Source organism: Pseudorasbora parva, chromosome 2 (assembly GCF_024679245.1).
Source record: "Pseudorasbora parva isolate DD20220531a chromosome 2, ASM2467924v1, whole genome shotgun sequence".
Taxonomy (NCBI): Eukaryota; Metazoa; Chordata; class Actinopteri; order Cypriniformes; family Gobionidae; genus Pseudorasbora; species Pseudorasbora parva.
This window is the reverse complement of record NC_090173.1, coordinates 14,260,901-14,285,029: the sequence shown is the minus strand read 5'-3', so window position 1 is coordinate 14,285,029 and position 24,129 is coordinate 14,260,901. Positions and strand designations below refer to the sequence as shown.

General features: G+C 39.5%; 1 protein-coding gene across 1 annotated transcript in view; it reads left to right on the top strand.

Moving 5' to 3' along the window:
• Positions 1–24,129, top strand: part of kcnt2b (potassium sodium-activated channel subfamily T member 2b) — a 112,533-nt gene that overhangs the window by 62,647 nt on the left and 25,757 nt on the right. The window contains exons 13-22 of the mRNA XM_067426941.1: positions 99–162; positions 2,230–2,338; positions 13,231–13,339; positions 15,366–15,422; positions 19,304–19,456; positions 19,547–19,797; positions 21,280–21,598; positions 23,066–23,171; positions 23,255–23,427; positions 23,836–23,907. Coding sequence (XP_067283042.1) covers positions 99–162; positions 2,230–2,338; positions 13,231–13,339; positions 15,366–15,422; positions 19,304–19,456; positions 19,547–19,797; positions 21,280–21,598; positions 23,066–23,171; positions 23,255–23,427; positions 23,836–23,907 — 1,413 coding nt within the window. The remainder of the gene's footprint in view (positions 1–98; positions 163–2,229; positions 2,339–13,230; positions 13,340–15,365; positions 15,423–19,303; positions 19,457–19,546; positions 19,798–21,279; positions 21,599–23,065; positions 23,172–23,254; positions 23,428–23,835; positions 23,908–24,129) is intronic.

The following is a 24,129-nucleotide window of genomic DNA, read 5'->3' as shown; positions in this document are numbered from 1 at the left end:
CACTCTCTATCTCTCTTTGTCTCCCTCCTTTTCCCCGTTATGGAACCTGACCCTGTTTCTCTGGTCGCTTGCATCCTCTTCATCGTGATTGGCTGCAGGATGGACGATGCCGAGGCCTGCTTTATCCTAAGCAACCGGTTTGAAGTGGACCGTTTCGCCGCTGTACGTTCCCCTCCAGCTCAATTTTCTCACCTTTTTTTTCCCATTCTACTTCTCTAACCTCATTTCTGTCCGAAAAATAGAAAGCAGCGGATTCAGACATCCCGTGTATTAGTTTCTCTTTTACTCCTTCTCATTCTCCTTACAGATTTCACATTTTGACAGTTCGGCATGAAATGATTTATCCTGAAGGCAGTTGAAAGTTTTTCTCATCAAAACCTGTCAAGAAAACTTATATTTTATATTTAGCATTAAGAAAAAATTGCCTAATTTTGCATTGTGACATTAATTATCTCCCATTACTGTAATACATACAATAATAAAAAATGATTTCATTGCTGTAATATATATAAATAAAATGTTTTATTAACAATAAACAGTGTTGGGAGTAACTAGTTACATGTAATTGGATTACGTAATTTAATTACAAAATAAAATGTACAGTTACTGAGAAAAAAAATGTGATTAAATTACAATTACTTATGAAAATGTAAATGATTACAAAGAGGGTTAGATCTAAATATTTTTTTAGTTAGATCTAAATAATTTATTATTAATTTGTTGCTTTGCCTGTTTATGATGTGCACAATTCCTCCTGCCATTTATAGGCTGATTAGTAAAGCGAGGCTATTCTGATGCTTTTGATTGGCTCTCATTTGAATTTGCAGCACACCCCATCTGCCAATTGCATCAATCCACATTTCCGCTGAAAGCTGTCTGAGTGTTGCCATCATGGCGAAAAGTAATCCAAAAGTAATCAAATGTAATCATTTACATTACTTTAATCAAGTAATTTAAATAGCATTTTAAATAGGGTTATTTGAAATTGGTAACCAATTACATTTCCAAAGTAACTTTCCCAACACTGACAATAAACCAAAATACAAACATGCAGTTGAATCCAGGGATCCGTTCTTCTTACCTCGCTTAATACATTGGAGATGATTTGACAGATCCCAGATCTTCTAATCGAGATAACTGATCTCTGGCTAATTTGGTTCTTCAAACTAATTTTTGGATTGTATTATTATCTGAGATATCTGCATGTTTTTGTGTTCCCTGAAGAGGCCAGATGCATCGATACTCAAAACCACGATCAGCAATTTTTAGCCTTATTTTCCTATTTGTAGTGGAGATGAGTGGTACCCGGTGGGGTCTTCTGCTGTTGTAGCCCATCCGCCTCAAGGTTGTGTGTGTTGTTGCTTCACAATTGTTTTGCTCGGTTGTAACGAGTGGTTATTTCAGTCAAAGTTGCTCTTCTATCAGCTTGAATCAGTCGGCCCATTCTCCTCTGACCTCTAGCATCAACAAGGTGCTTTTCGCCCACAGGACTTCTGCATACTGGATGTTTTTCCCTTTTCACACCATTCTTTGTAAACCCTAGAAATGGTTGTGCGTGAAAATCCCAGTAACTGAGCAGATTGTGAAATACTCAGACCGGCCCGTCTGGCACTGACATCCATGCCACGCTCAACATTTCTTAAATCACCTTTCTTTCCCATTCTGACATTCAGTTTGGAGTTCAGGAGATTGTCTTGACCAGGACCACACCCCTAAATCCAATTAAGCAACTGCCTTGTGATTGGTTGATTAGATAATTGCATTAATGAGAAATGGAACAGGTGTTCCTAATAATCCTTTAGGTGAGTGTATACCCGATGCTCTCCTTCATTCACTGTCCATTTTCATTTGTGTATGTTGCTTGTATATGTTCCTATTCTCCAGAGTGTTGTCATTAAACGATTATTTGAATCTCCTTCATCTGTGTGCTGTTTAGACACACTACCCATGACAGAATGTGGTGAAAAATGTACTTGTCCTTAAAAAAGTGCTTGTCCTTAAAATAGGCTTTATATTCATTATGAAAAACAGAATTTCCAGATTTATTTTTTCATTTTTCTTTGTGGTAAACTGAGACCTGTACAGTTTTTAATGAGATTCACCTAGTTGTCAGGCACTTTAGATGTTAATTTTGCTGTAAAGAGGGTAATGGCTGGTACATAAGAGCAGACGGACTAATGGTATGATTCTGTTCATGTGCCTCTCTTTCTCTCTGCTTTTTTAACTCAGGACCATCAGACCATTCTAAGAGCCTGGGCCGTGAAGGACTTTGCCCCAAACTGCCCTCTCTATGTGCAGATCCTCAAACCTGAGAATAAGTTCCACATCAAGTTCGCAGGTCAGCGTGAAAAATGTGTTTCTCTCAGGGATGCATGTGTGGAGAGTGGAGGAGAGTGTTATATGCGATATGTGAGTGTGCTGAGAATCAGGCGATCAGCCAATCTCCTTCCCTCTGAAGCTGTCCTTCAACATTCAACCCACTTCATATCCCTCTTCAGCTGTGTAAATGTGAATAATGCTTTTTACTTCCTCAGTCCACCCATTCCTCACAACATGCTATGCTGTGATAGACACTCTGTAATAATACTGGCCTACACACACATAATCCATCCATTTACGCCAAGTGCAAATAGTCTGCCTTGTTGGCAGAGCATATTTACACTAACTCCGCCCTCTATTGTCTGGTTTAGCCAGGCAAACTTGCAAATTAAATCCCACAGACAACACAATCAGTGGTTTGGAGAGTAAGGTGAGTGGCATTAACCTTTGTCAAGACCAACACGAGTTCGAATCCGTCTTTTCTGAACAAATACTTTTTCTTTTCTTATCGCATATCAGCTCGGAAAGGGATTTATTTTAAATAAAATGAAGAAAATATGTAAATATCAAAAAGTGTAAATAAAGTGCCTAACATGCATTTAATAGTGGGGGAAAAACTATTTAATGGAAGGGCTTTAGGGACAAGGATGTCCCAATAAAGCAGTATTCATTTATGATTTTAATACGTGTCATTATTTAAATGTCCCATTCTTTGCGTGTTTTCGAAGCTTTGATTATGTTTACAGTGCAATATAACATGAGTTCATGTTTCGCGTGTAAAAAAACAGTATTTTTCACACAATTGACTTATCTGTACAGCGCTGTTTCCTCTGTCCTAAAAACGGCCTGATGATTTCCTTGTTCTATGAAGTCCCTCCTTCAGAAACACGTAACGAGTTCTGATTGGGCCAGCGCTTCCCGTGTTGTGATTGGACAGCAGCTTAGCGCACTTTGCCCGGAAAGGTCCCGCCTCTTACCATAATGGGGAGATGCAAGCGCTGAATGCGCGCTTTTCTCCACGTGAGATAGCAACAAGGCCACGCCCCCTATTTTGCGTGTTCTTGTGGGTGGAGGGTTAGTCAACAAACGGTTCTAGTGACGTCATTCCCTGAAGGAAGTGCAGAGGTGTAGTCCAAACCTGCCGTTCGCTGTAGGCTTTGAAAGGGAACTTCTGTTAAATAAAATATCTCGCTTGGCATTGAACTTTGAGCTTTATAATTTTACAGGTATTATTTATGCTCTAACAGCAACATTACACACTAACTAAAGTTTGAAAGATGGAATCGCGAAGAACGGGACCTTTAAAGTCTATATGTTGTTATTATGGAGTAATTGTGCTGAAAAAACTAAAAATAGTCATTAAAAATACAAAATATATATATTTATGCACTATTAAACTAAAAGATAAAAACTTAAATGTACTAAAATAAACTGAAATTAAACCCCAAAATGTTTTATATGTTTTATATTACAATTTTGTAATAAACTAAAATATTCAGAACTATAATGACTGGCTCATAGTCATCCAGGCTGTTTTTGGCAGAGCAAGTCTCCGGTGTGTGGAAAACCCCGGTCAATCAAGCATACTTTTTGGAGTACTTAAACCTCCAGGCTCTGTTGCACAATGATTGTCACAAGCAACTGTACCCGTCCGCATTTACTTGTGTTGGAAAAATGAAGAAAATTCATTCTCTTCACCCTCCACCTGCTTCTATTCCACTCCAACCTCACACTTCACATTTGCTCTTTATTTGGAAACCGATGGGATCCAATTTCATTCTGTTAACCTCCCTGGAACGGAAGTACCACTGATAACTAGTGGACTAGTAGATACAACGGTTGTTTGAGAGTTTGTTCTTGTTTAGGAAGATTCACATCCAGTAGCTTTCTTAGCCCTGTGGGATACATACAAAAATTGCAGAAAGTTTGTGGGATTGCTGTGTGTGTGTGTGTATGTGAGGGTTATTTTGGAGCGATTACCGGGAAATGATGAATTTCACAGTGCAGCAGGATGTGAAGTGAGATCACAGCTGCCTTCGCTGCTTCAGTGAGCAGCAAATGAAAAATGCAAAGAAGACGCATTGCTCTCTTGTCTGAAGACTCACTTTCGTAATGACCTGTAGAGACACATCACCTGTGGTTGTGATGCTGAGGACATGATGGTCTGCCGGCACTTGTTTTAGGGTCAATGAGAATGCGGAGGAGGAACAGACATGATGAGTCAGTGGTTGAGGCAGCTGAAGAGTCAGTGAGCTTTACCCAGAGATAACCGCAGATTACACAGCATCACACAATCTGTCAGTCGAACAAAGTCACTGTAGAGTGCTGCCATCAAAGGAAAAGGAGAAATTAGTCTGTTGTTCACTATTTTCTGTATCTGAAACTGACGAATGGGACCTTCATTTCTTGCTGCCATGTCACTGCATAGAAGTGCTGGTCATATAATTAGAATTTCATCAACAAGTTTATTTATTTCACTAATTCCATTCAAAAAGTGAAACGTGTATATTATATTCATTCATCACACACAGACTGATATATTTCAAATGTTTTTTTTTTTTTTTTTAATGATTTTATTTTGATGATTATAACTGACAACTAAGGAAAATCCCAAATTCAGTTTCTCAGAAAATTAGAATATTGTGAAAAGGTTCAATATTGAAGACACCTGGTGCCACACTCTAAACATCTAACTAACTTAAAACACCTGCGAAGGCGTTCTCTCAGTCTAGTTCTGTAGGCTACACAATCATGGGGAAGACTGCTGACTTGACAGTTGTCCAAAAGACGACCATTGACACCTTGCACAAGGTGGGCAAGACACAAAATATTGTTACAAAAGAGGCTGGATGTTCACAGCTCTGTGTCCAAGTACATTAATAGAGAGGTGAAGGGAAAAAAAGGTGTGGTAGAAAAAAAGTGTACAAGCAATAGGGATAACCTCACCCTGGTTAGGATTTTGAAACAAAACCCATTAAAAAATGTGGGGGAGATTCACAAAGAGTGCACTGCAACTGGAGTCAGTGCTTTAAGAACCACTACGCTCAGATGTATGCAAGACATGGGTTTCAGCTGCCGCATTCCTTCTATCAAGCCACTCTTGGACAATAGACAGCGTCAGAAGCGTGTCACTTGGGCTAAAGACAAAAAGGACTAAACTGTTGAGTGATCCAAAGTTCTGTTTTTTGATGAAAGTATATTTTGCATTTCCTTTGGAAATCAGGGTCTCAGAATCTGGAGGAAGAGAGGAGAGGCACACAATCCACTTTACTTGAGGTCCAGTGTAAAGTCTCCACAGTCAGGGATGGTTTTGGGGTGCCATGTCATCTGCTGGTGTTGGTCCACTGTGTTTTCTGAGGTCCAAGGTCATCACAGCCGTATACCAGGAAGTTTTAGAGCACTTTATGCTTCCTGCTGCTGAACAACTTTATGAAGATGCAGATTTCATTTTCCAACAGGACTTGGTACCTTCATACAGTGCCAATACATCCAGTGCCTAGTTTAAGGACCATGGTATCCCTGTTCATAATTAGCCAGAAACTCACCTGACCTTAATTGTGAAGAGGAAGATACGATATGCCAGACCCAACAATACAGAAGAGCCGAAGGCCACTATCAGAGCAACCTGGGCTCTCATAACACCTGAGCAGTGCCACAGACTGATCAACTCCATGCCACGCCGCATTGCTGCAGTAATTCAGGCAAAAGGAGCCTCAACTAAGTATTGAGTGCTGTACATGCTCATACTTTTCATGTTCATACTTTTCAGTTGGCTAAGTTTTCTAAAAAGCCTTTCTTTGTATTGGTCTTTAGTAATATTCTAATTTTCTGAGATACTGAATTTGGGATTTGCCTTAGTTGTCAGTTATAATCATCAAAATAAAAATAAATAAACATTTGAAATGTATCAGTCTGAGTGTAATGAATGAATTTAATATACAAGTTTCACTTTTTGAATAGAATTAGTGAAATACATAAACTTTTTAATGATATTCTAATTATATAACCAGCAGCTGTATATACAATATGGCTATCAAGTGAAATCTAGTAAATATATTAATACTTTAACAAATCTAGACTATTTTTTTGTGTGTACATATATTTATGAAAATTAAAATATATAGGCGGATGTGACATTGGGCAAACTTTCCCAGAAGTAGGATGTAAAAGTGATGATGCATTTGCCAAATTTTGGTTTTATCTGCTTCGACTATATGTGCAATATGTTGAATTATGAAAAAGACTTAATCTTTTATAGAGAGTTATCGTTAAAATAACACTTGCGATTATATATACTTATGTTTTATATCAGTCAGAGGTGGTTATCCCCTGTGGGCGGCATGGCGTCTTGGTGTTTTACAGAGCGCTTGCTTCTTGACAGTTCGGCAGAACGCATCAATATGCAGTTTTCCCTGCGTGGCAGACATGTTGTGACAGTGCTTAGAATATAGGCACTAAGTGCCTGAGTGGGTGGCATAAATGAGTATGACTGTGGACTTGACTTCAGCTCTACAAATAGCTTAATCGCACCTTAATGTTTACATCACTGTAACAGGAGATCACAGAGTGGTTCGTCTGATGAGAAGAGCGTTTTGTTCACATGCAGCCTGTTCTCGCATGGCTATTCCGGGACTTCTGGGCCACTGTTTGTTTTGTTTGACTTTTGCTGCGTTAATTGATTTTCTTTTCCTTTCCGTGGGCATGTTTGGAAATAGCAACCGGCTGCTTTGCCTCTTTCAGTTCTGCAGTGTTATGCCTAGCTATATCAATGGCCAGGTCATTCATAAACATAACCAGCATGCTGTTTTAATTAATGCTAATGGCAGAGAAGTGGCTCTGTTGTTACCGTCTTGCTGGGGTTCACAGAATGAGCACAATCTCTCACTGCTACAGTCCTCAAATGGGGACAAAAACAGCAGCTTCAGAGAAAAACGGAGTGTAGAAACACAATTATGACAGTGCTCTAGCCTGCTGTGCTGCGTCCCCGCTTTAGTCGAGGTCAGTGTGTGCTTTCTGAGGTTGCTGTAAATGAGGGAGTTAGTGGAAGAGGAGATAGTCGAAGAGATAGGGCCTGCATAAGGAGGAACTGAGGTCTTTTATTCACTGTTTGATCTTTATGAGTCAATGTGCATCTTCAAGTGCTGCCTCCAGTACTTCAGCCTGACATGGAGAATAATTCAAAGAACAAGGCCTATTTAGTTATATATTCATGAAGATGCATTGACAGAAATAAAAAGAAATCAAAAAGTATAAAAAGCTTTATTAATTACTGATTAAAGTACAACCCCAAATCAGAAAAAGTTGGGACGGTATGGAATGTGCAAATAAAATAAAAAAGAAGTGATTTCTAAAATTACTTTGACTTGTATTTCATTGCAGACAATATGAACACAAAATATTTCATGTTTTGTCTGGTCAACTTCATGTCATTTGTAAATATGCATCCTTTCCTGTCATTCAGACCTGCAACACATTTCAAAAAATATGAATATGCTTAGACACCACCCACTCACATGTGTTATACATGGATAGATTGGTTTGCGGTGATAGACCTGAAGGAAAAAAAAAAACTTTTATGTCTCGACCCTTTTTTTGACACAGACCATTTGTACCGTTTTCCTTCAAGGGACCATTTTCCTTCCATGTCCCTGTCTCCTCGCATCTTTGCGAAAGTCGCAGAGGCTGCCCTTGCCCAATTAAGGGAGGTGGGCATTCACATTGTCACTTATCTCAATGACTAATTTACTAAATTATCTTAATTGTCATGAAGCTATGATTAGCCAATTCCAGAGTTGTTTGGGGCTTCCAAGAGGGACCCCTATAGCGTCGGCATTTCAACACGTTTCCATTCCAAGAAAGAAAGAAGCCGTTCCAGAGAAAGGAACTCTTAATGTTTCAGCATGACAAGACATTTTGGACAATTTCACGCTCTCTGCTTTGAGGGAACAGTTTGGGGATGACCAACATCAGTGCCTGAACGTCGCAAATGCTGTACTGGATGAACGGTCAAAAATTCCCAATTTTGGCAATATAGTGTACCTAAAAAATAAATAAACACAGCATTGGTTATCAAATCAATATTATGCCAATAACATAGACTACAAAAATAAATAAATAACAAAATATGTTAGCAGAAACTTAAACCACAACAGTAAATAAACTACAAATAGACAAAGCAATGTCTAGCAAAACAATATTACATGAATAATAACACTATTATTTATAGAAAATACTAAAGAATAATGAATACAATTTTTTAAAATTCTATCAAAAATTTATAATTGAATTTTAACAAGATTAGCTGAAAAGGAAAAAAAGCAACACCTTATTAAATGCTTGACAGAAATGTAATAAAAATACAAAACATTCATTAAACATTAAATAGATATGTTGAGCATAACAAAGACAATTAGACCAAAAGTAAAAAATAAAATAAAAAAAATATAAAGTAGCCTAGTCAAATAACACTTTATTTAAGCTTCAAAGTTACACTTTTGCTAAATTGTACCAAAGAGCACAATCAGTCCTACTCTCCTCCTGATTCTCCCCATTTCACAATTTTACCTTCAATCCTTCTTCGTGCCTTTGCCTACGCTTTTCTCTGAATTGACTCGGGTTATTCAAACAATTGCAGCATTCTTCTATCATTAGTTGAGTAGCATGTTTGAATAGATGCAGTAAAATCTAGCTATGGTTGTCTGATGGTTTTTCTATTGTATAAAAGACTTGCAAAAAAAAAATGCAGCACACGTTCCACATTGTTTGTGCAACACTAAAATAATTATAATTCCTCAAATCCTTTCTGAGAGAAAACACAACATTGTATTAGAGCAAAATAATAAATTCCGACCATACTGTGTTAACTCATCCACCATAATAAATCCACCCCTCTCATGCCTTTTGGCTACTTTTATTCCATTTATTATTTAACTAAATTCAATGCTGGCTTGGACTGAAGACAACATATAAGAGATTAAAAAAAAAAAAAAACACTCTCATAAAGGACAAAGAGCTTTTACAGAATCCGAGGTAAACCAGAGTCAATGTTTTCCTCAATGCTAATGCGATTTTATTGACTAATTTTCCTAATTAGCAAAATTAGCAAATGTGTTTTCACTCATTGCTAACAAGCCACATCAAAATTGCTCTCCATCCGCGAGGAAGTCATTAGCGCCATGCCTGCCATTTTTTCCTCCGGATGAATGCATCATTACTATATGTACAGTCCCTGACAAAAGTCTTGTCGCTCGTGTACAAATTGACCTAAAGTGCCGCTGAAATATATTTCTAATCAAGATATTTTTACAAGAAATGGCTAATTTTAATCCCACCAGCTTTTGTGATAATGTTTCAGTGAAAAACTAAACTTTCAAAAAGTATTCTAATATTCACAGCTTGGTAAAGCCCATTGAGTCAATTTTTGCAAAGACATAAGTGTTGTCACCTTGTCATATGAGCTTCACCTGTGACTAATAATGGATCAATTAGGTCTCAAGTGTGTATAAAAAGAACCCCAGTACACTAGACCTTCACATCAACTGCAACTAGACCTCTGCAAACATGCCTAAGATTCACCCAGAGACTAAAGTTTTGATTATCAAGAGGCTGAAGACCAGATCCACTGCTGATGTGGCAGACACCTTCAATGTGTCTCAGCGTCAAGTACAGAGGATAAAAAAAAGATTTGAAGAGACTGGAGACGTTTTTGACAAGCCCAGGTCAGGCAGACCCCGCAAGACAACTGCTCGAGAGGACCGTTTGTTGGCTCGAAAATCCAAGGCCAGCCCATTTTCCACTGCAGCAGAGCTCCACGAGACCTGGTCACCTGAAGTCCCTGTGTCAACCAGAACAGTTTGTCGGATTCGGAAACTTTTGTCTTGCCAAAATTTGACCTTTCTGTCTTGATTAAATGATAAATATTTTTTCTGTGAAAATTATTTATTTCAGTGCATTAAACATCATTTGGGAGGGTTTTTAGCTCTTCATATGAGCTATTTCTAACACCAATTAATTAATTAAAAATCAGGTTAATATCAGGTATTTCTAGAAAATAGATGAGCGACAAGATGTTTGTCAGGGACTGTATACTTACAACAGTCCTCAGCAATAGGGAGTGTGGAAAAGAGGTGAAGAAGTGTGTGCAGGCAGGTTAGAGGTAGCAGAGAAAGAGCTAGAGGTAGCAGAGCTGAAGATGTTGAGGTTCTCTTTGGGAGTGACGAGGATGGATAGGATCAGGAATGAGGACATCAGAGGGACAGCACATGTGAGATGTTTTGGAGACAAAGTTAGAGAGGCCAGATTCAGATGGTTTGGACAGGTTCAGATGAGGGAGAGTGAATATATCTGTAAAAGAATGCTGAGGTTAGAGCTGCCAGACAGGAGGTCAAGAGGAAGACCAAAGACGTCTTTATGGATGTAGTGAAGGAAGACATAAAGGTAGGCGGTCTGAGAGAAGAGGATACAGTGGATAGGACTAGATGGAGGCAGATGATTTGCTGTGGTGACCCCTGAAGGAAACAGCCGAAAGAAGAAGGTCTTCTTTTGCCCCCATTTTTTCTAAGCTGTCTTTCTGTGTGTTTCTCTGAAACTGTTGCTGGCATTTAAATGGCAGTGGAGGTCTCAACCTGATGTGTGCTCATTCATCTGTGTGGATGGTGTTTAAGAGGGCAGCTGCTTTGAGCATGGGAGTTAAAGGAGCATGATATCTCAGGAGTTGCCTTATTTCACACTCTGTTAATGGCATCGAGAGGCTTTGACCTCTGCAATGTGTCTTTGAGAATCAAATGCAGAGAACTGAGACGTGCATATGGTTTAGCAATACTAATCGGTGCTGATGATAATTTCAATTTATGTTCTGGTGGGATTGCCTTTCTGCATGCTATATTAGTAGGGTTCCATCAGTGTATGGTCAGATATTAGAAAAGTTTGATTTGATTTACAGGCTTGGTAAAGTCATGGAAATGTTCATAGGTCACGTTAAATTGATCAAAAGTGACAGTAGAGACATTTATAATGTTACAAAATATTCATATTTCAAATAAACGCTGTTCTTTTGAAGTTTTTATTCATTAACCCTTAAAGACCGAGACAGCCGCCCGCGGCTAAAAATAACTATCGTTCTAAAATGTTTAATAACTTTTAAACCGCAAATCCAATCTGTATGCTGTAAACTGCACCGTAAAGAGGAGAATCTCCGCTTTCTAAAGGTATAACATTAATCGCGATTGATCATTCAGGGGCTCCGTAGTCAGCATCGATGCGTCATCAAAATATGCAGCATTGACTAAAAATAACTATCGTTCTAAAATGTTTAATAACTTTTAAACCGCTAATCCAATCTGTATGCTGTAAACTGCACCATAAAGAGGAGAATCTCTGCTTTCCATAGGTATAATATGTCTCGCGATTGATCATTCAGAGGCTCCATAGTCAGCGTGGATGCGTCAACAAAATATGCAGCATTGATTTGTCCAGGAAACACACGTGGGTTGTTCCCCTGAGCCAAACAGATTTTTTTTTTTTATTAGTCCCACCCCACCTGTGCCCAGATTCGTTGAAACTTTGATCAATTCAACCAATAAACACAGTGTTTGGTCTTTTGAACCACGAATCACGTTTCTCTGAAAAATTAACGTGGGTGTGAATTTGCATGCATCATGAAACCAAACAGAAATAAACGCGTGCAAAGCGCTCTCTCAGAGCACAGCTAGTATATTTCTCTATTTGTATGTAGTTTGTGTTTTACACAATTTTCACTATTATATTTTCCTCAATTTGTGTTTGAGAAGATTATGTGCAGAGAGGTTGAAATGTCCGTTTATGAAAATAGCCGCCCACATGTAAAAGTCGCCTCAGTATATTTTATTTCATGGTTTGTTGTCACAACTTGATGTATTGTTTGCGGTTGTTTTTCATGTTCAAATTATAATATATTTCTATGAAGAAAAATGTTTGTTTCAGTGTTGTTATTATATAACAATCTTTCTATTTACTTTATTACTTGAACTTTTTTGGACACATTATCAGTAAATAAAATACACCTGTTTTCACTCAAAAACCTAGAAACGCCTAGAATAATGTTATAATAAATGGCTATAACTTGTTGAGGGATTGTTACATGTAGACAAAATTTAATCTGGAAGTGTAAAACAACCAAGTCTAACTTTCTAAAGGAAAAAATCCAAACTTCATGAAGTTCTGTTTGAGTTCACAGTAAAAATATCACATTTTTGCTGCCATTTTTCTTGAAATTATATTAATTTAATCCATTCTCAGAATAAATAAATGTAAAATTGGGACATCAAATGAGCTAGATAGAAACTTCAGGTTCTCCTGTTTAAAATGATATATAGCACTTGATGATAACTGCTAGAATGGGGGAGAAAAACAAAGAAAAGTAGAGGCACATCAGGCGCCCCAAAAATGTTCTAGGTCTTTAAGGGTTAAAGAATCCTGAAAAAAAAAAACTGAATCACAGGTTAGAAATATTAAGCAGCACAACTGTTTCCATCCAAGTATATTTTGGGATGTCACATAAAAATAATACAAACTCAATTCCAAAAAAGTTGCGGCATTGTACAAATTGTGAAGAAAAACATTTCCCCCATAGTTACTGATTGTGCATTATGCAATTTTTACTTGAAGCTTGAGCGGGGAGCTCATTGGCTGCTGATACTGCAGGAACCAATCAGCTGTGCCCTATTGAAAAGGATATGATTGCAAGCAGATTGAGCTAAGGACTTATCAGCTCGCACCATCTAGAGTTTCATGTCAGAACTGTGTATTATTTTCTCTGGTAATCAATACGATGTTAAAAGATTAAATTATCTTGAACATTCCTTAATTATGAAAATACATCCATTGACACAAAAATCTAAGAATTAATATATATCCTGTGTGTTTATTTTGCAGACCATGTGGTTTGTGAGGAAGAGTTTAAGTACGCCATGTTGGCCCTCAACTGTGTGTGTCCTGCCACCTCCACCCTGATTACCTTATTGATTCACTCCTCCAGAGGACAGTGAGTATAAATCGTCCCTCTCACACTCACTCACTTCTAGTAGCCAGAATTTTGACAACAGCATTAAATCTAGTCAGATTGTAGCTTACAGGCTCAAAGAGTTAGTTCACCCAAAAATGAAAATTGTCATCATTTACTTATCCTCATGTTGTTCCAAACCTGTATGAGTTTCTTTCATCTGCGAAACACAAAAGAAGATATTTTGAAGAATGTTGGTAATCGGACAGTTAATGGATTTCACTGGCGAAATCCGGTAATTTGAATCTGAATTCTGAGTTCCGTATAAGGATGAAAGATTTCCCAACACTAGCTAATTTAGCTCATTTTCAAGATGGTCGAAAGAGTTTGCTGCGCTGAACAACAGAAAGCTGCTTAGTTTTAAAGTGACTTCTTTGTGAGCTGTGCTTTATACTACAATAGCAAATTAGGGAGTAGATGTCACAGCTACGTCACTGAAGTTGTTTGTGCACTATGGTGACAGAAACAAATATTGGTAGGAAGTGGGGGGAAAAGGACAAAATCCACAAAATAAGGCAAGAAAAAAAATGTCCTTTCCCTTTGGATGTCAGAAATGTAAAAAAAAGATGGTCTTAATTTTTATAGAATACCATCGTCAAAGACACCCTCTTAAGCTAAACACAGACGTTTATGGTTGCAAGCCATTAAACAGGCAGACTGGACTGGACTAGTGGTCCGTATCTATCAAAAGTGTTCCTAGGAAGGAACAGTGGTGAACCGGCGACAGGGTCATGGGCGGCCAAGGCTCAATAATGCACGTGGGGAGTGATCAAAAAGACAAGATCTTGTAGCTGATATTACTTAAGAAGTTAATGCTGATTCTGATAGAAATGTCTCAGAATACACAGTGCATCTCAGTTTGTGGCGTATGGGGCTGCATAGACGCAGACCACTTAGGGTGCCCATGCTGACCCCTATCCACCGCCGAAAACAGTGGGCATGTGAGCATCATAATTGGACCACAGAGCAATGGAAGAAGGTGGTCTGGTCTAATGAACCAGATTTTCTTTTACATCACTTGGATGGCTGGGTGCATGTCGCTTACCTGGGGATATGCCACTAGGATGCACTATAGGAAGAAGGCAACCCGGCGGAGACAGTGTGATGCTTTGGGCAATGTTTTGCTGAGAAAACTTGGGTCCTGCCATCCATGTGGATGTTACTTTGACAAGTACCACCTACCTAAGCATTGTTGCAGACCATGCACACACTTTCATGATTGTGGCCTCTTTCAGAAGGATAATTGTGCCCTGCTACAAAGCAAAAAATGGTTTAGGAAGTGTTTGAGGAGCTCAACAATGAATTTGAGGTGTTGACTTAAGAAATTCCCCAGATCTCAATCCAATCGAGCATCTGTGGGATGAGCCCCCACCTCGAAACTTACAGGAATTAAAAGGATCTGCTGCTAACATATCGGTACCAGATACCACAGCACACCTTCAAGGGTTTAGTGGAGTCCATGGGTCAGGGCTGTTTTGGCAGCAAAAGTGTGACCAACACATTAGGATATGATAATGTTATACCTTATCAGTGTAAACTCGCAAACTCTGTGGCTTTCATAGACTACTACTGCATAATTGTCACCAGAACACATCATAGCTGTTTACAAACAACATCGCTACACTATTTACCCCTACATAACTGTTCACTAATGTGATTGCATCTTTACACATGGAAGAGATCTATTGACTAACATTGAAAGTGACCAACCACATTTAAGTGCATTTTCAGCTACTATAAATACACTGTGTATATACATTTGAGGCTAATGTGTCAATAAAGCATTTTCTGTTGTGTTCTCTGTTTAAAGACATTGGTTACATTTATGATGTAGATGGATGCCAATTTGCTCTTTTAAATATATTTACACAAATGATGCCTGGAATAGACCACAATGCTTGTGTTGCTTCACAGATTTCTTCAACTATGAAATGAGGGGCAGATATACAGAGTCCTCATTCACTGAACCATCAGCTTGTGTTTAACTGTGGATTTTTTCTATTATCAGAACAGCATCTTCAGAGGCCTTCAAGCAACGAGCGGGTGCCTTCCAGCCACTCAACAGGTCAGACCCACTGACTGGAAATTATTGACGCATACACATCAATACACACACCGGCAACGATCCCATAAACTGTGAATTTATCTATGAGTCATGCATCCTTGTTTCTTCACCCCCTCCATTTTAACACTCCCTACTCCCTCTGGTTCTCACCTCCCCTACATCATCTCAGCCATTCGCGGGGATATCAAAGACACATCAAGCTGTTTTTATTTTCTCTGCCCTTCTGCAAGCTGTGAAAACATTTGGAGGACAAGTCAAACGAAGAGTTTACTCAAAATATTAAATACTGCCATCATTTACTCATCCCCATGCATGATTTTCTTTGTTGTGTTATGTAATGTCCACACTGCTCTTTCCCATACAACAAAACTGGATGGTGATTTATGCTGTCAAATTCTAACTTGGATAAGAAAGTACCTGCGAGAGCATGCATTTTTATATTTAACCCTCATGATGTTTTAAAAGACTTTTGTTCATCTTTAAAATACAAATGACAATATATTTAATGATTTCACCTGAGAGTTTTCTTTTAAATGGGAACGCATGAAACCCCTCCTGTTTGAACTGCCCGCTCCAAGCAGGACTTGAACCTAGATCCGCCAGCATGAGAGTTAGACTTTAACAAGGAGGCTACAGGTTGTCTCTTGAGATCAGAGGAGTGAGGTTTACTCGCACACCAACTACTTGCTGGCCTCCATTACACTCACCCCCCTAAACCTCACTCCTATCCGGGTCACAGCACCAATGTAACCCCTTCTGTTCGGACCGCCCACTCCAAGCGGGACTCGAACCTGGGTCCGCTGGCATGAAATTCGGATGCTCTAACAAGGAAGATAAAGACTGCAGCCCCTAGTGCCAGTCACTAGAGTGTCTAGAGAGTTTTGTGAAGTTACACTCACATAGTGCCCTCTAGAGGGATAGTAGTTAGCGTTTGTACGAGCGCATTCATAATTTTACAATGTGGTTGCAGTAATTGGTTCCACCTAGGTTTGACTCTCCCTTGAAAAAGAGTGTTGAGCACCAGCACCTGCACGCTCAGGCAGTTGTTGATGGTGCAAGGGAGGCATCATACAGGAACTTTACAATTTTGGAGTCATTGTTGGCTCAAATATTGCTACTGCTCAAAGCAGAAAGTGGATAGTTGTAATTAATATAGTAATTTAAGAGCTGTGGGGAGTTATAGCCTGTGCCACGAACAGATTAAGATCTGGTTTGGTGGCACACAAGTTGTGAGATTGCTTGTGGCATAACTGTTACGCTCCTATGAGCCGTCTGGTTCACTTTTGATCTCTACACGGAGGCAGAGAGATCATAAGAGAAACAATTTTTGGTCTGCATTTATCCTTTTATCACAACAAGTAAATGTGAAGGGATTGCATGTGCATGGAGATGTATTGATGCCTCCATACTGCAATTTTAAAATACATCACTACATCACATCATAATACTACATCACTCCTGAAAGGCAGGATATATGCCTCCGCTCCCCAGAAAATTGAGTTTTTTAGCACTGTCCGGTGATGGCTGTAGCCCCCTAGACACACTTGTTTTTAGGTTGAGCATTGTGAGGTCCCCTATAGAGAGTCATACTGTGGAGAACTAGCTTCACATAGATATTAGTCTGTCTTTTGCCTTATACCATGATACAGGTAGTGCTATATTCAAAAGCTCTCTCGAGAGCCTCCACAGTTATCCTTTTTTAGAGCCTTCTTGATAGATGGTCTTCAATGTAGAGTATAGTTAGACTTCCTCTCGAATAGAGGATAGTGTTGTTGAGGCTTCCGCTCTTAGAACTCCAAACAGACAGTAGTACTGGAGTTGTAGGCTCTTTGGAGCCTCTTTGATGGAACTGTGTAAGGCGTAAGGTGCATATAAGCGTCCGCTCTCCAGAGCTCCACACAAAGTGTTATCAGTAAGATGGCTCTTTAGCAGCCTCTTGGATTAGACTGTGTCTGGCATAGAGTTTTGTTAGGCCTCATCTTGTTTTAGAGAGTAATTTTAGAGAGGCCTCTGCTCCTAGAGCTCCATACAGACAGTTGAAACAATGTTGTAGGATCTTTGTGAAGCTCCTTGGTTAACTGTCTTTAGGGATGAGTGTTGTGAGGTCTCCTCTCCTTCTAGAGAGTCATCCTACTGAGTCCTCCATTTCCCAGGGCTCCGGACAGACATTATTGTCAGGGTGTATAGCTCCTTGGAAATTATGTGTGATGATGTGCCTTTGGCATATGATGTGCTTTTGGCATAGAGTGTGGTTAGGCATCCCCTCGGTTTAAAGAGTTGTTTTTGTCTGCTCTTTAAACTCTGTTTACAGTGTGTGATTAAGTATCGTTCCCCTTGTTTTTTAGGGTCTTTATATAGAGTATTTCGCTCCCTAGTGCTCTGTTTGACGGGTATATCAAGTTGATCGGCTATTTGAGTCTCTTTTTTCCGGGACTGTCATCTCTGGAATCCTATGTGAAGCGGTATTGGTTCAAGAAATACAATCCCTATTCATTAGGGGCCTCTGTCAGGGTTCCCTTCTGACAGTTCTGTCAATCGTGTCTTTGTTTAATGTTTCTTTGTTTGTGTTGTACTTAAACACATGGCTCTGTCTTTGTTTGTGTTGGTCGTGTGCTCCTTTATTCCTTCCTCATTTCCAATTGTGTGTGCCACTTGCTCCTTGTCTAAGTGTGCTCACTCTATCCTCATTTTCTGAACTCCTTCTTTGTTGTCACCTATTCCTCATGTTTTCTGCTCCTTTTTAATGTGCGTTTTCCCTTATGTTTTGCTAGTTTGTTAAACATTGTGTCACTGTGTACTTCTGTGCTGCCTGGTACTTTTCTTGTAGTTTTGCAGTGCATTAGTTCTGCCATCAGTCCTGTCTGTCTCGTCTTGTTTCCCGTGTCTCTAGTTTCAGTCCTGTCCTAGAGCTTCCCTGACTGCTTACTCTCCTTGCCTAGCAGCAAACCTGGTGCAGAGCCTGAGATACCTGAGCACATTGCCTGTTGTACTTAGAGTTCCTGCCTGGCTGTCACTGGTATCCTCTGGTCTTGTTCTGCTCTGCAAAAACTGCTCTCCAGCATGCCCTCATCTTGAGCTGGTTACAGTGGTTGCTCTTCCTGCTTGCCTGTGATTGTTTCCCATACATGCCCACTGTTTCGACTGTGTTCATCTCCTCACAATATCTTGACTTATCTGCTGTTTTTTAATAAACCCATGAACACTTTTTTTGAGTAATCTCTCACAGATCAGTGACAGCCTCTTTGAGAGTGGTAAATCTAGAGATTTTGCACCGGCAGGCAGGTTGTAGGCTTTTTTCTGACAAGGGAGTGGATATAGCTTCCCTGGTGGTTTTAGGGGGGTGTTGTTGTCCCCCTGAGGTGATAGGCCAGGGTTCATGTAATTTGGCTTTGGCCATATTCCGTTTAAGGAATCTCTTTTTTAAAGTATGATTTCAAGTATTTGAGCTTTACCCATAGGCCAATTTCTATTTGGCTCCTGCAAGTGAGGAGCAAAGAACAGTATCTTTTTTGGGTATGTAGCTTGGGCAGTGGCTGTAGGGAATAGTGTCATTGTTAGTAGCTGGTGCGTTATTTGGGGTATTTTGACTCCCTCTGGTTGCCTTGCCCTTGGCATGGCAGAGTGGGTATTTGTTTATTTTGTAGATGCGTGCTTCAGACACCGGTCATGCCGGAGGCATTCTCTAGAGCATGCAATGTCTCATTCCACTTCTCAGGAAACCATGGTATCTATTCACAAGACTTGAGTTAAATCACTCAATTTATATGAATTAATTTCACAATCTCTTTGTCACAGTCTCAAAATGTCGGTGTAAAGGACTTTCAATGGAGGAACAAAAATCTTTCAGGTTTTAAAAGATCATCCATGTCTTTTTGTCACAGGGAAGGCGGTGCTGGCTCAGTCGATCAATGGCAGCGCACCTACAGGCGCTGTGCGGCCAATGAGGTGCACCACATCCGGCTAGAAGAGAGCAAGTTTTTTGGAGAATATCAGGGAAAGAGTTTCACCTTTGCCTCCTTTCATGCACATAAGAAGTAAGCCTTTGGATTAAGCACCAGTGAATCCATTTTTTAAATTTGCATTTCAGTATATGCACACAATAACGCTGTTAACTGCTGTGGCAGATACGGGGTGTGTCTGATTGGGGTGCGCAGGATGGACACAGCCAATATCCTCTTGAACCCTGGACCCTGCCACATCATGGGAACCTCCGACACCTGTTTCTACATCAATATCTCCAAAGAGGAGAACTCAGCCTTTGTCAGGGGCCACAGAGAGCCAGTGAGGGGCCCTGGGGGCGAATCCAGAGGGGTCCCGCAGACAATCTATCATGGGCTCACTCGCCTGCCAGTGCACAGCATTATAGCCAGCATGGGTAAGTTTGTCGACTCAAATTTTTATGATTAATCATCACACAGATTATTGAGAATATTATTATTTATAATAATATTTTTTTTCATTATAGTTGGCATGAAGTAGAAGTTCACCCTCTCTATTTTCTACATGCATATTATCGAATTATTGTGAATGATTCATCCATCCATATTTTTTTGACCTTGTAATGTCATAACTGGATCTTCAAGTGAAACGACTTCCCTGTTTTGATGTATGCAGGACTTCTCCAATCATTTAGTCCATTCAATCTCCGCCTTTTTTTGCATTCAGATCGACCTCCATCCAATCAAAACCAATGAATATAACTAAGTCCCCATCCTACTCCCCTTCCTCCATAATTTTAAGTTTCATAATCCAATAAACATCACAATATGAACAAAAATATATTTCACTTCAGTTTCATCATGACTTTAATAATTTATTCACATTGAATCTGAAATCATACAGTTAACTGTGTGATTTCCTTTAATGTTTTGTAAGCCAATATTGCACAGGATTAGAATGATGAGTAATTTTTAATATTACACTGTTTAAATATTTTAAATATAAATAATTACATTTTAAAGTTTAAAATATTTACTTGAATTTAATTATTGAGGCAGTCATTTTCACTGTATGAAAACTTTCTGAAGATTTAAATTACATTATGTCTGTCTGAATTAAATATTTTTCATTATGTATTAGTAAAATGTCATATATTCTGCTCACAGACCAGTAAATTCAGTTACTCTTGTTCTTTACTGTGGATTTGAGATGGATGTAGACAGAAAAAGAGAAACATGCTTCTTAAATTCACTATAATTTCACTTTTTTTTTTTTTTTTTTTTGCAAACAAAACATTCCATTTTAGTGCAATATCACCATCTAGTGAAAAGCGCAGGAACTCATGAATCATCTGTCGTCTTTTGGCCTTCAGTGGTTTGATTAAAGTTGCTTTAAGAGATTGGAGCCGATCTGCTCATTTCTATCCTTTTTCAGCTTTCCAAAACTCCATCAAACGTTATTACATTTTCATGAAAGATTAGGAATAATTGCTCTGATGAATCGAGAAAAGTAAGACTAGAAATGTGTATTAAAGGGTTAGTTTAACTAAAAATCAACATTTTGTCATCATTTACTCACCCTGAAGGTGTTCCAAACCTGTATGAATTTCTTTGTTTCTTCTGCTGAACACAGAAGACCAAACCAAACAGATAGGCCCCTTTGAGTTCCATAGTTTTTTTCCCCCCTTTTCTTACTGTGGAAGTCAACGGAGCCCTGTGCCTGTTAACCCATATTCTTTAAAATATATTATTTTGTGTTTAGAAGAAGAAATACATTAATACAGGTTTGAACCAACTTGAGGGTGAGTAAATGATAAATGAATCATATTTTTGGATGAACTATTCCTTTAATAATGCAAATTCGGTCCGTTTTGGTTTAATGTAATCTTCAGTCTTAAATCTCTTTTGTCCTGTAACAGGCACAGTAGCCATAGACCTGCAGGACTCGAGCGACAGCAGTCCGGAGGGGACAGGCCCAGCGGTTCTGGGCAGTGGGACTGTGAGCAGGAGCGGGTCCAGGACAGAAGTGGGGGGCTGTAACACTCTAGCGCTGCCCGCCATGGGTGGCTCGGGCGAGGAGAGGAGGCACAGCATCGCCCCCGTCCTGGAGGTGGTTGACAGGGTGCACAACCCCACGTTTGACCTACTGGGGGACCAATCAGAGGATGAGGGAGGAGAGGATGGGAAGGAGGAAGAGGGGGGAGAGCAGAAAGGCCAGTGGTGGGGAGCACACTGCGAGTGAGTATTACGGCCACAATGGACCAGGTCTTGGTCTCTAGACCAGATTATGTAAATTATGTACGTTCCAATAATATAACATTTCCTTAAAATAATACTATTTCAGTTAACATTATAGTATAGTTATGAAGTACAATTCACATAACTTTAGCATTAAAGATTTAGAATTTAAATGAATACGTTATGCAACAAGGACACATTCAACTGATAAAAAGATTAAGAAAAAGGATTCTTTTGAACTTTCTATTCATTGCAAAATCAATAAGAGTTTAAAGTTTAATCTATAAATGTTTCATGGTTTCCACAACAACATTAAAAGGACAACTCCGGCGAATTTAAGTTTATCTTGATCGTTATATCTTTGTGAGTACAGTCTATAGGGGAAAATTTTTTACAATTCAGAAAGCCACAAACTCGAACTATTTCTTCTTCACTCGTGAGCCCAATCAGATCATCACTCTAGTGATTTTTAACTGGTTCTTTTCAGTGAACCGGGCGAACCAGTTCACCAAATCAGACTGAATCGTTCTAAACGGTTTGTGTCTCAAATCAGCGCTGATCACAAAAGTTACTTTAGTTACTCACTTTCTGACATGAGTGACAGTCCCTCCGAATATAAATAAAGCAATGTCTTGAATTATATTTTGTAACTCCAACCGTTCACTGAACTGAGTCATGTTTTGCTGAGAGAACCGATGAACTCACGAGCCGCTGATACTGAGGATGAGCGAGTAACTGAACGAGCAGCGGTCCTCTCCTCAGGATCAGCAGTACAGAATCAAAAACTATTTCTCTCGGACACGTTCAATACTGAGGACCGACGAGCCGATGAGCAGAGCCTCTACTCCCCACTGGACTGGTTTTCCGGCTACCACTGAGTCCCCACGGGACTTCAGCGCGAGACGCAGCTAGCCGGCTAAAACAGGTGAATTTAAACAATGGCTAAGTGGCTAAACGCATCTCATTGTCGTGTGAGGGACCTGTTAATGTTGGACAGAGGTTTAAATTGCATTTTGTGTCTGTTAATAGGCACAAAGACACTCTTTACGTGTATGCCCCCAATGCTGCAGTTTTAGCTGAGGGGGGGGGGGGGGGGGGGGGGGCTCTGGGCATTAACTGTAATAACTCAGTGTTGCAAGCACCAATCCGGTTAGTTGTTTTTTCTATAGACTGTACTCACAAAGATATAATGATCAAGATAAACTTAAAAATTCGCCGGAGTTGTCCTTTAAGCATAACATATTTTTTTTCAACATTGATAATATCATGTGACACTGAAGACTGGAATAATGATGCTGAAAATTCAGCTTTTCCATTACAGGAAACATTTACATTTTAAAACATATTTAAATAGAAAACTAGTTATTTCAAATTATAATAGCATTTAAAAACAGTACAGTTTTTCAAAAATTTCAAAAACATTTGAATGTTAGATGTGATGTTCGTGCACTTGTATTTCTCACACAGATGGGTTAAAGGCTACCCGCTGAACTCTCCATACATCGGCAGCTCTCCCGCCCTCTGCCACCTCCTGCAGGAGAAAATGCCATTTTGCTGTCTGCGCCTGGATAAGGTGAGAAATCTCCAAATCTCCATAGACGCTCACTAACTACACCCCTCTCAGCACAAGGTCCTAACAGCAGATTGCTTTCTCAGGCTTGTCATCATATGCCCTATGAGGACGCTCGCTCGTACGGATTTAAAAACAAACTGATCATCGTGTCGGCAGAAAGTGCTGGAAACGGCCTCTATAACTTCATAGTTCCGCTGCGGGCGTATTACCGGCCCAGGAAGGAGCTCAACCCCATTGTTTTGCTACTGGAGAACGTGTGAGTGTCCTAAAAACAGAAACATTGAGAAATTCTCAAGCCTTTAGATACCTCTCATCCTTTGTTTTTCACAGCACTGATCACCTTTCCGTATTTATTATGACATAATAATTGTTTCTCCTGTAACAGAAAACTAATATGGGGAGATTCGCTGTCATATAATTCAATCAAATGTAATAAAACTCTGAGTCATCTTGTTTTTTTCCTGATTGGATGTACACTGGGGAGCAGCTGCACTCTGGATTTCATTATTGAGATGCCCTGGAGCAGGGCGAAGCTGTGGGATTTTTATAGACATTGGGTCATTTTTGTAAAATACTTGGAAAGAGACATTTGTAATTCAGTTTGCATGTTTTTGTCAAGGCATCACATCAGATTCTCAACATCTCTCTCTGTGATGTTTGCTAGACCTGAGGCAGACTTCTTGGAGGCCATCTGCTGGTTTCCTATGGTCTACTACACAGTGGGCTCCATCGACAAGTAAGAGAAGCTTTACTTGAAGCCTGCCTATAAAGGTATTCACATGTATTGTGGAACACTTAGTTCTGGTTGTTGAATTTGAGTGCTGAAAAACGGTCCAACAGCACTGGGACATTTTTCACGCTTTGTATCACTCATCTCACTGTGTTCGCTCCTGGCAGAATGTCAGTCTGTGCTTTAGTGAGGCAGAAAGAGACACTTTCTGTGGGTTACATCAGTTAA